Source organism: Oryctolagus cuniculus, chromosome 5 (assembly GCF_964237555.1).
Source record: "Oryctolagus cuniculus chromosome 5, mOryCun1.1, whole genome shotgun sequence".
NCBI lineage: Eukaryota > Metazoa > Chordata > Mammalia > Lagomorpha > Leporidae > Oryctolagus > Oryctolagus cuniculus.
In genome coordinates this window covers 34,697,769-34,709,912 of record NC_091436.1, presented here as the reverse complement: position 1 = coordinate 34,709,912, position 12,144 = coordinate 34,697,769, and the positions used below count along the sequence as shown (strand labels likewise).

Here is a 12,144-nt window from a genome sequence, read left to right as displayed (position 1 = left end):
ACAGACCTTTGACATCACTGAACACAAGAAACTGCCTCTCAGGAGATTTGTAATGAATGTTAATGGAGCTATTCTCTTTAAAAATGGTCCATTCACACGTGAACTATGAGTTCCAAAGTTATTAGCAGGTGCCCTTTGGCTCCTCTCTCCAATTTCAAGAATCTGCCACATAAGAAGGCGATCTCTGTGGAGGGAGACCAAAATAGCTGGTCTATAAATTCTTGGCGATGGCACCTTTGCTCACAGTGGATTAAATACAGTGTAGCCCAGAGAGGCTGGGCAGAGAGGGGAGGCTCACGTGGCAGAAGCAGTGGGTTCCACCTACTCCATAGGTGGCTAGTTGTTTAAACTTTTTTTTTTTTTTAAGATTTATTTGAGGCCAACGCTGTGGTGTAGTGGGTAAGGCTACCACCTGCAATGCCAGCATCCCATATGGGCACCGGTTCAAGTCCAGGCTGTTCCACTTCCGATCCAGCTCTCTGCTATGGCCTGGAAAAGCAATGGAGGATGGCCCAAGTCCTTGAGCCCCTGCACCCATGTGTGAAACCCGGAGGAAGCTCCTGGCTCCTGGCTTAGAATTAGCTCCAGCCATTGCAGCCATCTGGGGAGTGAACCAGCAGATGGTTCTCTCTCTCTCTCCCTCTCTCTCTCTCTCTCTCTGCCTCTCTGCAACTGCCTTTCAAATCTTTTCAATCTTTTAAAAAAAGATTTATTAGTTGTTTTATTTGTTTGTTTGAAAGGCAAAGTGACAGAGGAAGAGAGATCTTCCATCCGCTGGTTCATTCTGCAACAGCCGGGTGGAAACCAGGAGCCAGAAGCTCCATCCAGGTGTCCCACATGAGTGGAAAGGGTGCCAAGTACTTGGGCCATCAACTGCTGTGTCCCACGTGCATTAGCTGGGAGCTGGATCAGCAGCCAGGACTCGAACCAGTGCTCTGATCTCTCTGATATGGGATGTGGGCATCCCAAGTACTGGACTAGCCTGCTGTGCCACAATGCCCACCCCTCGTTTTCAGTCTCAGGAGTATCATATGTGAAAAGGTACTAGCAGTAATTTACTCTGTTTGCCTTGCATGTCTGGTAAGATAAAAGGAGTTAATATGTTGTAGCATAAAGTATTTTGTGAATGAATGTCATTATTATCTTCTCTGATTCCACACTGGTTAAATCCTTTCTAGGTGTAGGCATTTATCCTAGCAGTTAAGACACCTGTGTCCCATATCAGACTGCCTTGTTTGGTTTCTGGTTGCAGCTCCTGATTTCAGCTTCCTACAATGCAGACCCTGAGAGGTAGTAGTAATGGCTACCTCGCCACCCAAGTGGAGACCTGGATTGCATTCCTGGCTCCTGGCTTTGGCCCAGCCCAGAACTAGGCATTGTAGACTTTGGGGGGATGAACCAGCAGATGGGAGCTGTCTCTGTCTGCCCTCAAATAAATAAATAAAAAATTTTATTATGTTATCCTTCATGATCATGACCTGGAAAGGTGTGCAGGCCCAGGGAGCAGAGGGCGCGTGGCTGTTCTCCATGTTTGTAAAGACACAGAGGAGGGGTTCATTGGGAGCCATCGTTCAAGGAATGAATGAAACATGTGGCAGGGCAGAGTAGTTCCAGCCCCAGTTCCCCATGCAAGTGCTAAAAGCACCATTATTTATGAACTTACTTAGTCACAAAATATTTTTCTTAAGTTAAAAAATATTTTTCTGCATCCTTGATACTTGTAACCTCAGATCCTCCAGAGTATAAGCAAGTGCTTTTAGACCCAGTGGAAGGAGGAAAGCAAGGCTCACGGAGCTGGGTTTCAAAACTCAGAGGCTTTCTTCACTTCCCACGTGGCCTCTCTCCATATAGCTTTCCTTGGCTTCCTGTTCATTGTAACTCAGAACACCACAGCCAAGCTGACCCCCTGTCCTCTTATGGGAAAGCAGACAATTCTTCAAATTATTGTAAACAATATGGGATCCATTTTCCTTTGTGACTGAGAGTGGTCTGCTAACGAGGGGATGTAGCAAACGCTCCTAGTTAGTCCACTCAGATCAGACACTGGAGACCGACTGTTACTGCTGCCTTCAAGGGATGGACTTTGTGTCACCCAGTGCTGAATTATTGTCCCTCTTTCCTTTCCAGTGCTCGGTGTTCGGTTGCCTTACTGGTGCTCAGCTGGGAGAAGGGATCTCTATCCCCAGGGCTTGACGTTTTGTTTTGTGTTATGTTGCTTGCTCAGAGATAAGGAACCCACAAGAATGCAAAAGGGGAAGGGGCTTGTTGACTTAAAAGTCATAACTGCATATGAGATTAGCCAAGAACATTTGCAGATGTTTCTGGCCGAAGACTCGTTTCACTTGGCCAGTTTTTGGGTTTTATTTTCATTGTTTTTTTCAGTGCCTTTAAGAGAAAAGATATTGTCCATAACTCCAGTCATTTTTTTTTTCAGCCACAATTTACAAGTCTGGTTCCTGAAGGCACTGAGTTTATGAACCCTAGACCTCTCCTCCTCTGACATTTTTATGATTGTATGAAATTGGAAAAGGTAGGATAGTTCAGAGAGTGACTCGCAAAAACGTAGGAATGGTCAGAAGGTAAAGTATCCCCCAATCAGGAAACTACTGGGAAAACACTCAGGCGTGTCCTAGCAGGGAGGAGCTCCTTAATGACAAGAAAATCAAGAGGGTTTCCATGTTCTTAGGAGGACACAGCTAGAGGGAAGGTGTGCTTGGAAGCGTGAGCAGTTGGCTTTAAGGACTGTGTAGGCAAGGCCAAAACCAGGCGAGGTTGCAAACGACAACCAATGTTTGGGCCTTTTGTTTGTTTACCTTTTCTGTAGCAGGAAACCAGATCCTTGTGTCTGCAAAAAGTTGCCATGCATTGCAAGGATCAGGTTCCACCAAAAATTGGTCAAGTGAGCTTTTGAATTTTTTAAAAGTCATGAACAATTAGGGTAACTTTCAAAAATCAACCTGGGAGTGGGCCTTTGGAGCAGCAGGTAGGGTGCCCTGCATTCCATATCGAAGTGTTTGGCTCTGTTTCCTATTAAAGTTTCCTACTAATGCACACTCTGTCTCCCATGGAAGCAGCAGGTGATAGCTCAAGCAGTTGGGTCCTCACCACACACATGGGAGACCTACATTAGATTCTGGGCTCCTGCCTTCAGCATGGCCCAGCCCTGGCCTGCTGTGGCCATTTGAGAATTAATGAGTAGATGGAAAAGCTCTGTCTTGAAAATGAATAAAATTAGGCTGGCGCCGCGGCTCACTAGGCTAATCCTCCGCCTGCGGCGCCAGCACCCCGGGTTCTAGTCCCGGTCGGGGCGCCGGATTCTGTCCCGGTTGCTTCTCTTCCAGTCCAGCTCTCTGCTGTGGCCAGGGAAGGCAGCGGAGGATGGCCCAGGTCCTTGGGCCCTGCACCTGCATGGCAGACCAGGAGGAAGTACCTGGCTCCTGGTTTCGGATCAGCGCAGCACACCAGCCCCAATGCGCTGGCTGCAGCGGCCACTTGGGGGGGGGGGGGTGAACCAACGGAAAAAGAAGACCTTTCTTTCTGTCTCTCTCTCACTGTCTAACTCTGCCTGTCAAAAAATAAAAAAGAAAATGAATGAAAGTTAAATAAATAAAATTAAACAAATTCAGCTAGATCCCTCCTCTGCATCCCTCTGCTAAAACCCTACGCTTAGTCTTAGCCAAAAGACTGAGAAGAAATTCCTTTAAATTCTAATTGAGAAGGACCTGTGTTGTCAGAGCCGCCTTCTTATACTAAATTTCTAAGAAGATGCACCAGGAAAGTTTAGCACCAGCTGTCCCCAGTTGGGAGAAACTGGGACAGGAATGACTGAGACGGATGACTGTGAAATTATTGCCTAATTTGGCACTGATTTTAAAAAAAATATTTATTTATTTATTTGAAAGGCGAAGAGAGGGCGAGAGAGAGATCCATCTTCTATTACTGGTTCATGCTCCAAATGCCTGCAACAATCTGGCAGAAGGCCAGGCAGAAGCAAGGAGCCAGGAACTCCATCTGGGTATCTGACATGGGTGGCAGGAGTACTTAGACCATCATCTGCTACCTCCCAGGCGCATTAGCAGTAAGTGCAGAGTAGCCAGGACTTGAACCAGCACTCTCATATGGGATATATGTGTCCCCAAGCAGCGGGACCTACTGTGCCACAATGCCAGGCACCCCTCCTGTGTTTTATTTTTTAACTTATCCATGGGCTTGATATCTGACTATAGATAAGAGAAAATTTAAGGAAATATCACTTCATTCATATTTTTCCTCCTGTTATGTCATCTCATGTTTGCTACAGTTAAAAAATTGTCTTGTTTGTTGGATTAGAAAAATCACCTTTTCTCTGAATGTGTCCCTGTGTCCTATATTAGGTGGCATTCAATTAAATTTAAGCATCAAATAATTTCTGTATGTCTCCTTTTTTAAAATGGTTCAATTAAATTAATGAAATAAATTGTAATTATTTCCAAACACAATTCTGTGCCAAGCTTAGCCAGCAACACTGCAACATACTTGAAATGAGTTGGACCAGGTTCAGGAGGGCAATGATTTTGGCTTCTGGAATTTGATATTAAGAATCTGTGGCTACTGGGAAGTGTGTGTGTGTGTGTGTGTGTGTGTGTGTGGCAAGGGGTGGAGAGACAATGGTTAATGGATACAGGGGTGTAGTCAGATAGGCAAAATAGCTTCTGATGCTCTGTAGCACAGTAGAAAACTGTGCTTGACAACAATGAACTGGACATTTCAAAATAGTAAATAAAGGAGATTTTGAATGTTCCCCTACAAGGAAATGATGAAGGATTGAGGTGATGATATACCACTTACCCTGATCTGGTCATCACACATTGTATCCATGCATTGAAATATCATATTGCATCTCATCAATATGTAGTTATTCTGTTTTAACAAAAATAAATACATTTATAAAAGAGTCTATGACTATTGAAACAGCAAGAAAAGATGGAGTAGAATTGTGTTAAAATCATGCAGGTGTCATGAAGAAATCGGCAGCTATGCATATGTTGTATGTATTTGCATATAAAGTGACACTATGTCTTTTTGCCTACGACCCTTGGACTCCTTGTGGACAGTCTGTACCTTGTACATTGTCATTACAGCCTTGCTATCATTCCTGTCATGACACATCAGGTGGAGCTCAGGACAGAGGACACAGAAGAGAGCCCTGCCCAGGGGAGTCCCAGGTTTCCAAGACATCCAAATACACAAAGATCTGAACACCATGTTACAGGTACACACTAGGTAAACATTAAGGATTGCTTGTAGTCTCGCTGTTAAAAATCCTTCATAGAAAGCACGTGAGAAAGCCAGGAACACATGTATAAATTAATCCTCACTTAGCAAGTGAGTGATGTCCATTAGCTTAGGAAAGAGTGCCTGAAAGCCAAAACAGCATCTAAGCAATCATAACTGAAGTTTTGGTTTGGATAATTAGTTAACAATTTTCATGCAGTATAAGAAAAGCATTTAAATAGTTTCTCAAATTGGGCATATTTGGATGAGTGTGTTGTTCTTTTTAAAAATTTTTACTTATTTGAAATGTAGAGAGACAGCAAGGGACACATAGAGAGATCTTCCATCAACTGGTTCACTCTCCAAAGGCCTCCAACAACAAGGAGCCTGGAACTCAATTAGGTTTTCCCAAGTGGAGGGCAGGGCCCCAGTTATTTGACCCACCAACTGCTGCCTCCCAGGGTGTGTATTAGCAGGAAGCTGAGTATACAGGGCCTGAACCAGGCACTCCATCTGATGGGGGGGCCGGGTCCTAGGCTGTATTTTAACTGCTGTATCACATGCCACCTTAAATGTGTGTGTGTTAGTGTTTTTTTAAACAGCATTGCTCCGATTGATACCAGCTAAGGTGCTAACACTATTATGCTCCCAATACAAGGCTCAAACGATGGATGAGGAGAGAAATTACTTAACAGGATGGGGTAGAGATTGATGACAGTGTAACGTCTTGCCTTGCCAATTAAGTTGATTGATTATTGATTCCTAGCGCATTATATCCTGAGGATGCTGAAGAAGTTGGTGGATGGCCTTCATCCTGGACACCATTATCCCAGCTGTGTCAACTTCTTCAGTAAGTCAATGACATTGAAGAAATAAATGGCATTAAATGCGCTTTGCTTTGGGCTCATCTCCTCCCTCCATGCCCAGTAACCCACTCAGTTGCATTGATTTAGGGAACTTCATATCATCTCTTCTGGGCCCATGTCTCACCTGCCACCTCTGGGGTGTCTTTTTGAAGTCTCTTAAGTGGATTCTTCCTTTGTCTTGTTCCAAAGGTCTCTGAACTCTCACATCCCTTAGCAAGAGCCACCACAAGTTCTTTCTCATTGCCTTGCTCTTTTCAGAGAAAACCTCCAGCCGCTTGCTTCTCTTTGCTGCCTCGTGAAGTCTAAATTTCCCCTGCATGTGATTTTAAGAACATGAATGACACAGTCCATCTCCCTGTTGAAAATTATTTCCCGTTGCCTTTTAGGATCTTCCCCAGAGAATCTAGTAAAGAGGAAGGGAAATTGGAAAAGGCAACAGGTGGGGACGGAAGAAATAAACAGCATTCTTTGAATTCCAGTTTCCTTTGGTTTTGTCTCATGGATAACTGTGAAGAGAAATGCTCCGGATGTGTTCCTCCCCCACCCTCCCAGGAAGAAGCTGAAGAACTGAAGTTAGGAGAGGTTTGCCCGAGTTACCACTTGTCCAAAGCCAGGTTTCCAACCATGGTCTGCTGAGTTCCTTCCTAGTGCCAACATCCCATTCGTTGTACTGATGCTGGTGGTCCCCACTGCCACCGACCCCACCTGGGGTGCCCCTTCTTTCCACCTCATTCTCAGGACTCTGTTCCTCCTCCACAGCCGGCTTGGGTGCCCCAGGCCTCCCTCAGCACCTCTTTCCTAAACCCGGTTTTCTATCTGAAAACATTGCTCCTTTGCCTCACCCCCAGGTTGGGTAAGGTGTCCCTCCCATGTGTTTCCATGACATCCTGCTTTTAGCATATCACATAATATTTACTTTTTTATTTGAAAAGCAGAGAGACAGAGAGATAAAGAGAGATCTTCCATCTGCTGGTTCACTCCCCAAATGCCTACAACTGCCAGGGCAGGGGCAGGGTGCAGCTGGGAGCTGGGAACACCATCTAGGTCTCCCACATGGCTGGGAGGACCCCAGCGAATTTAGCCATCACTGCTGAGCTCCACAGTCTGCACAGGAGGGGAGCTCAGGAGCTGGAACCATGTACTGAACCCAGGTACTCCAATATGGATGTGGGCAACTTAAGTGCTAGGCTAAACAACTGCTTCCTATCATGTTTCTTATAAACATTTAATTGTTATATGGCAAATACAAGGAAAAGCACAGTATCATATAGGTCCATAGCTTAATGAAACAGCAAAAAACAAAATCATCCAGCAGATGGAGAAATTAACAGCACCCGGAAACACCCTCTCCATCACCAGTTCCACCTTCCTCCCAGAGGGAATTATTGTCTGGACTTCCCAACAGATTCAATTTGCTTGCTTGCCTGCTTTTCTACATTTCATGTACATCAAATCACCCACTCTGGCTTTTTTTCTTAGACTCTTTTGTTGTCATTGTATATTGCAATTTTTTAGTCATTTTCATGATATAGTATTCCATTATATGCACCTACACTGATTTATTTATTTTACTGTTGGTGGACATTTTGATTTGTTCTCCTTTGGGGGCTAATATGAACAGTGTTACTGTGAACCTTGTTGCAAATTTTTTGTTGAATGTACGTATACCCTTCAGGGTATATACCATGGACTAGAGCCAGGGGTCATAAGCTACATATATGTTAGTCTTTAGTAGTTACTGCTAAACAGCTTTCCAAAATGGTTGCAAGAGTTTATAGTCCTACTGCTTCCTCATCTCCATCAGTCACCGATTGTGTCCATAACGGCCAAATTTTCCCTTCTCTCCCCATCTCCGTTTCTTTGCCTAGCATGACACCTAGAAAGTTCATCATTGCAAAAGTCTGATGGATGAATAAACGAATGAGAAACAGCTACATGGTTGTCTGGTTTTATAGTTTTGCCCCTTAGGCAGGATAAAGTAATGGCTGCTGCGTGGGCTTTGGAACCAGACTGTCATGATTTGACTTCTGGCCTCATCTCTTATCAACCAGCTGGCAACTTCCTGTGCTCATTTCTCCACTTTTGACATCACAGCGGTGTTATGAAGATTAAATGAATTGTGAATAAAACACTTAAAGCAAGATTGAGCATATAGGAAGAGCTCAATAGCCTTCGCTATTACTATCATTACCCCATCCTCAGAGCCCCAGCATCAGCCTCGTTCAGTAGGAATCCTAGGGAATCCCCACATGGGGCCTCACAAGGAGCTTCTAGACCTCAGAAGCTTCTCCTCATCCCCCGTTCACTCACTGTCTGTCGTGTAGCATGGTCTTCCCTAAAAAGCTAACCAATTCCCTAAGGACCTGATCGACATATTCTTTGATAGCAGTGGTGTTAGAGTCACATTTTAAACTTACGGGAATCCTAGCTGAATAAGTACCCCCCCAAACTCATATTTGAACAGACTCAAAGCTACAGTGGTATGGAGAAGGCAAGCTGTCCTTTGCAATTTTGCTCCAAATTGGGCTGGCAGGGCCTCACCTCAGGGACTATGTTGATAGGATTATGTCCCTTCCTTTGGATAAAAGATACCTCTGCAGGCATGTTATTTGACATCACAGGGCTTAGCAAATATTTGTCATTTGTTTATTGATCACTTGTTCTCTCTTAACTTCCCTGTTCTTGCCCTGTTCTCTTTCCACCCACTTGCACCTGATCTAATCTCTTATTTGTGTGACAATACTTGTGACTCCTCTAGCACCATTCAGTTCTGGAGACATGCAAATCAGATCTCAGGAAGTGATTGACCCCAACCCAATCAACCAATTTTCTGCCTTTAAAAAAGAAACAGTTGTAATCCACAACTGGCCCTTCTGTGTTATCTGGAATTACACTGTAGGTTACAGGCACTGTGTTCAGACAAAAATCTGATTTCAGTACTTTTTGTTTGAGGATGAATTCATAACTGTTAATGACGATGAGAAGGAGGGAGGAAATATGCAAAAAATCCCTCCTTATCAGAGCAGGCATTTTTACAAGGAAAATACATGATTTGGGTTCTATTATCACTTGGGTTTGGTAGGGGATTTAAATTTTTTTTTAAAGTTTATTTTCATTTTATTTGAAAGTCAGGGGGAGAGTAGTGAGAGATTTTCCAACTGCTGGTTCACTTCCCAAATGCCAGCAACACCTGGGATTGGGCCAGGCTGAAACCAGGAGTTAAGAACTGAATCAGGGTCTGCCATGTGGGTGGCAGAGACCCAAGTACTTGAGTTATCATTTACTGTCTCCTAGGGTAAACATGCACAGGAATACACAGGAACAGAGCTGGGACTTGAACCCAGGCATGCCCATATGGATTGTAGCCATCCCAAGAGATGTGTTAACTGCTGTGCTAAGTGCCTGGCCCATTGGCAGGGAATTTAACAGGTAGCTCATGCCTGCCTATTCAAGAGCAGAGCTTGATCCACTGCCCACCCTGGTGAAGAAGTCTTTGACTTGCTTTCATCCCCCATTCCTTCACTGGTTTAAGAAGGACCAAGTGACCTCCAAACATCTGACCAGCCCTTAGAAACCTGGGGAGTGGGGATGGGGAGTGAGGTAGGGTGAAGCAAGACCCTAGAACCACAGTAGGAGGAAACACATTTGCATTTCATTGGGAAAAGCCCTGAGCAGGGAGAGGGAACTCAGCAGGTTAGAGCATGTGAGCCAGGCTAAAGCAGGCAGAATCAGCTGTCTGGGGACTCTGGATTATAAGCTAGACATTGTGTGTAGGGCCTAGAAAGCAGAGAAAGTGTGGTCTGGATTCACAATGATGACCTCCTGGTATCATGCCACGTTGCTTTCTCCAACAGTACAGATTCCAGTGGGATGAACTCCAAGGTGGACTCTGCAGGTTGGCCCCGGGCCTGCTGGGCACTTGCAGTGCTGCCACTCACTAGCTCTGAGGCTTTGGTCCCTGCCAGGGACGTGCATTTCGGGGCTCCTTTTCTGAGCCTGCTCTGGACTCAGGTTATGACTCTGGGTCCTCCTGGAAATCATGAGTCCAACCAGGTCAGCTCTTCACAAACGTACGCATTTATTTACAACCTTACCTTCTCCTAAACTTCAGACTAGTGTCTTGATTTCTATCTCAAAAATTGCTTTATTCTGGGAGTCTGCCTTTTCCATCAAGCTCAGCCAGGTCACTGGTTTATCTTCTTTGTTCACTGTCATATCCCCAACACTGAGAACACAGCCTGGCCCAGAGGAGACTCACAAATATTTGCTGAAAGAATTAGCTGTTACCAAATGTCAGGACAAACAGTCTGACTTCACAAGTCAGCCCATAAATACAAGGAACATTACTGAGTAGCTGTTCTTGCAAGATGAGCAAATTAAAAATGATGTGAGTAGATTTATGAATGATATCATCAAATGCTGCTAAAAATACCTGGAAAATAGGTTGGCCTAGGACCATCCCATACTCCCCTGGAGTCAGAACCCTTGCTACAGAAAGCAAGCCATCAAGCTGGAAATTACAGCATTTTAAAGGTTTTCAATTTTAAACTGACCTATTTTGCCGCCCACCAAGCCAAAAATACAAAACACATGACATACAACTTATGTAAATATTTTTCAAGGTTTTATTGCAAACCAAAATTGGTTTATCACACACAAGAAAAGTTGTGTGGAGGAGAGGAGGTTTGTACATATTATAACCATGTTAATTACAGTACATTAAAATGGTGGTTTACATTACAAATAAGCCTGTAAGTTTAAATATACTAGTGTTATAACCCAATGTACAGACTTTCTTTATACAATACATACAATTATCAGGAATGCAAAAAAAAAAAAAAAACAAAAACAAAACCACAACATAAATAATGCCCATTTTACAGGTGACATTTTAAACAATGAAAACACCAACGGCTTTGACCGACAACTGGGGCATTGGTCCATAAAAACCCTTTCTAAAAATAGAAATATTTGTAGCAGCAATGCTTTCTTTAAGCATCTGGATACAAGTCATTGCAAGACCATTTCAAGAAATTTTAGTTATTAACTATATCTTACAAAAAAAAAAACAGTCTACACATAAATTTATCTTCCAAATATGGAAGAAACAAACAATGTCCCACATTGTAGTGTCCTGCAAGTGTCACATTGATGCTTATAACAAAATCCATCTGGGATCAAGCACACCACACTCACACCACTCTTCACACGGGAGATCCACGAGGGAAAATAAAGAACGGAAACGCTCTGCGGTAGGAAAAGCTTTGGAGCTAACACGATCTCATCAGAAAAGGCACATTTCATAGTATGCATCATCACAGCCCAGACCGAGCGGTGGAAGATCCTTCCCGGAGCAGGGCCCTCCTCCTCCTGACACGGCTCTGGCCTCTAAGGCGGCCCTCTCGCGCTCATTTCAGAGATAGCACCACGTTGGAAGGAAGAAGAGAAAGGGAAAACCTCATGAGCTCACTAGGAGGAGAATGTGCTCTTCGAAAAGCGTCCAGCAAGCAGTGTGCAAGATTGCCAAGCTTCCAGGAGGTGCAGATTCTCTTCCGAGATGGCCTGTCAGCTGGCAGCTCCGCCGAAAGGCTAACTAAAATATTTAAAAGACGCACAGGCAATCCTTCAAAACCGACCCTCAGACCGTTCAGAGGAAGGAGTCCATGGGTGGCGCGTAGGAGAAGCCGAGGAAGGCCTCGGCCGCTTCCTTGACGCTGGCCGTGATGAGGATGCTGTCAGGGGACCTGCCGATGGAGCTGGGGACAGGCTCTTCGGTAAACTCGGGATCAAAGTGCCGCAGGTCGCTGGGGCCACTCTGCAATAGGAAGGAAAACACTCTGTGTCACACTCACACACACACACACTGCGTATGTGACAGGGAAATCCTGACTGCGGCTGTTGACAGTGGAGCTCAAGTCTTCAGGACACGCTCACAGAAACCTGCTCCCATTATCCATCCCATGCACCAGACCCTAAGGCCACAGGAGTTTAACTGATGAGGGGGATGGTCACCTTTTGTCTTTGG

At 44.6% G+C, this 12,144-nt stretch overlaps 1 protein-coding gene across 4 annotated transcripts in view; it reads right to left on the bottom strand.

Annotated features, from left to right (window-relative positions):
• Positions 1 to 10,721: 10,721 nt before the first annotated feature.
• The window catches only part of SGK1 (serum/glucocorticoid regulated kinase 1), a 116,642-nt gene continuing 115,219 nt past the window's right edge, over positions 10,722 to 12,144 (bottom strand). For 3 of the 4 annotated variants that reach the window (XM_051854146.2, XM_051854148.2, XM_051854147.2), the window contains one exon: positions 10,722 to 11,934. In XM_051854146.2, coding sequence (XP_051710106.1) covers positions 11,767 to 11,934 — 168 coding nt within the window. In that variant the 3' untranslated portion in view covers positions 10,722 to 11,766. 4 annotated transcript variants of the gene reach the window in all.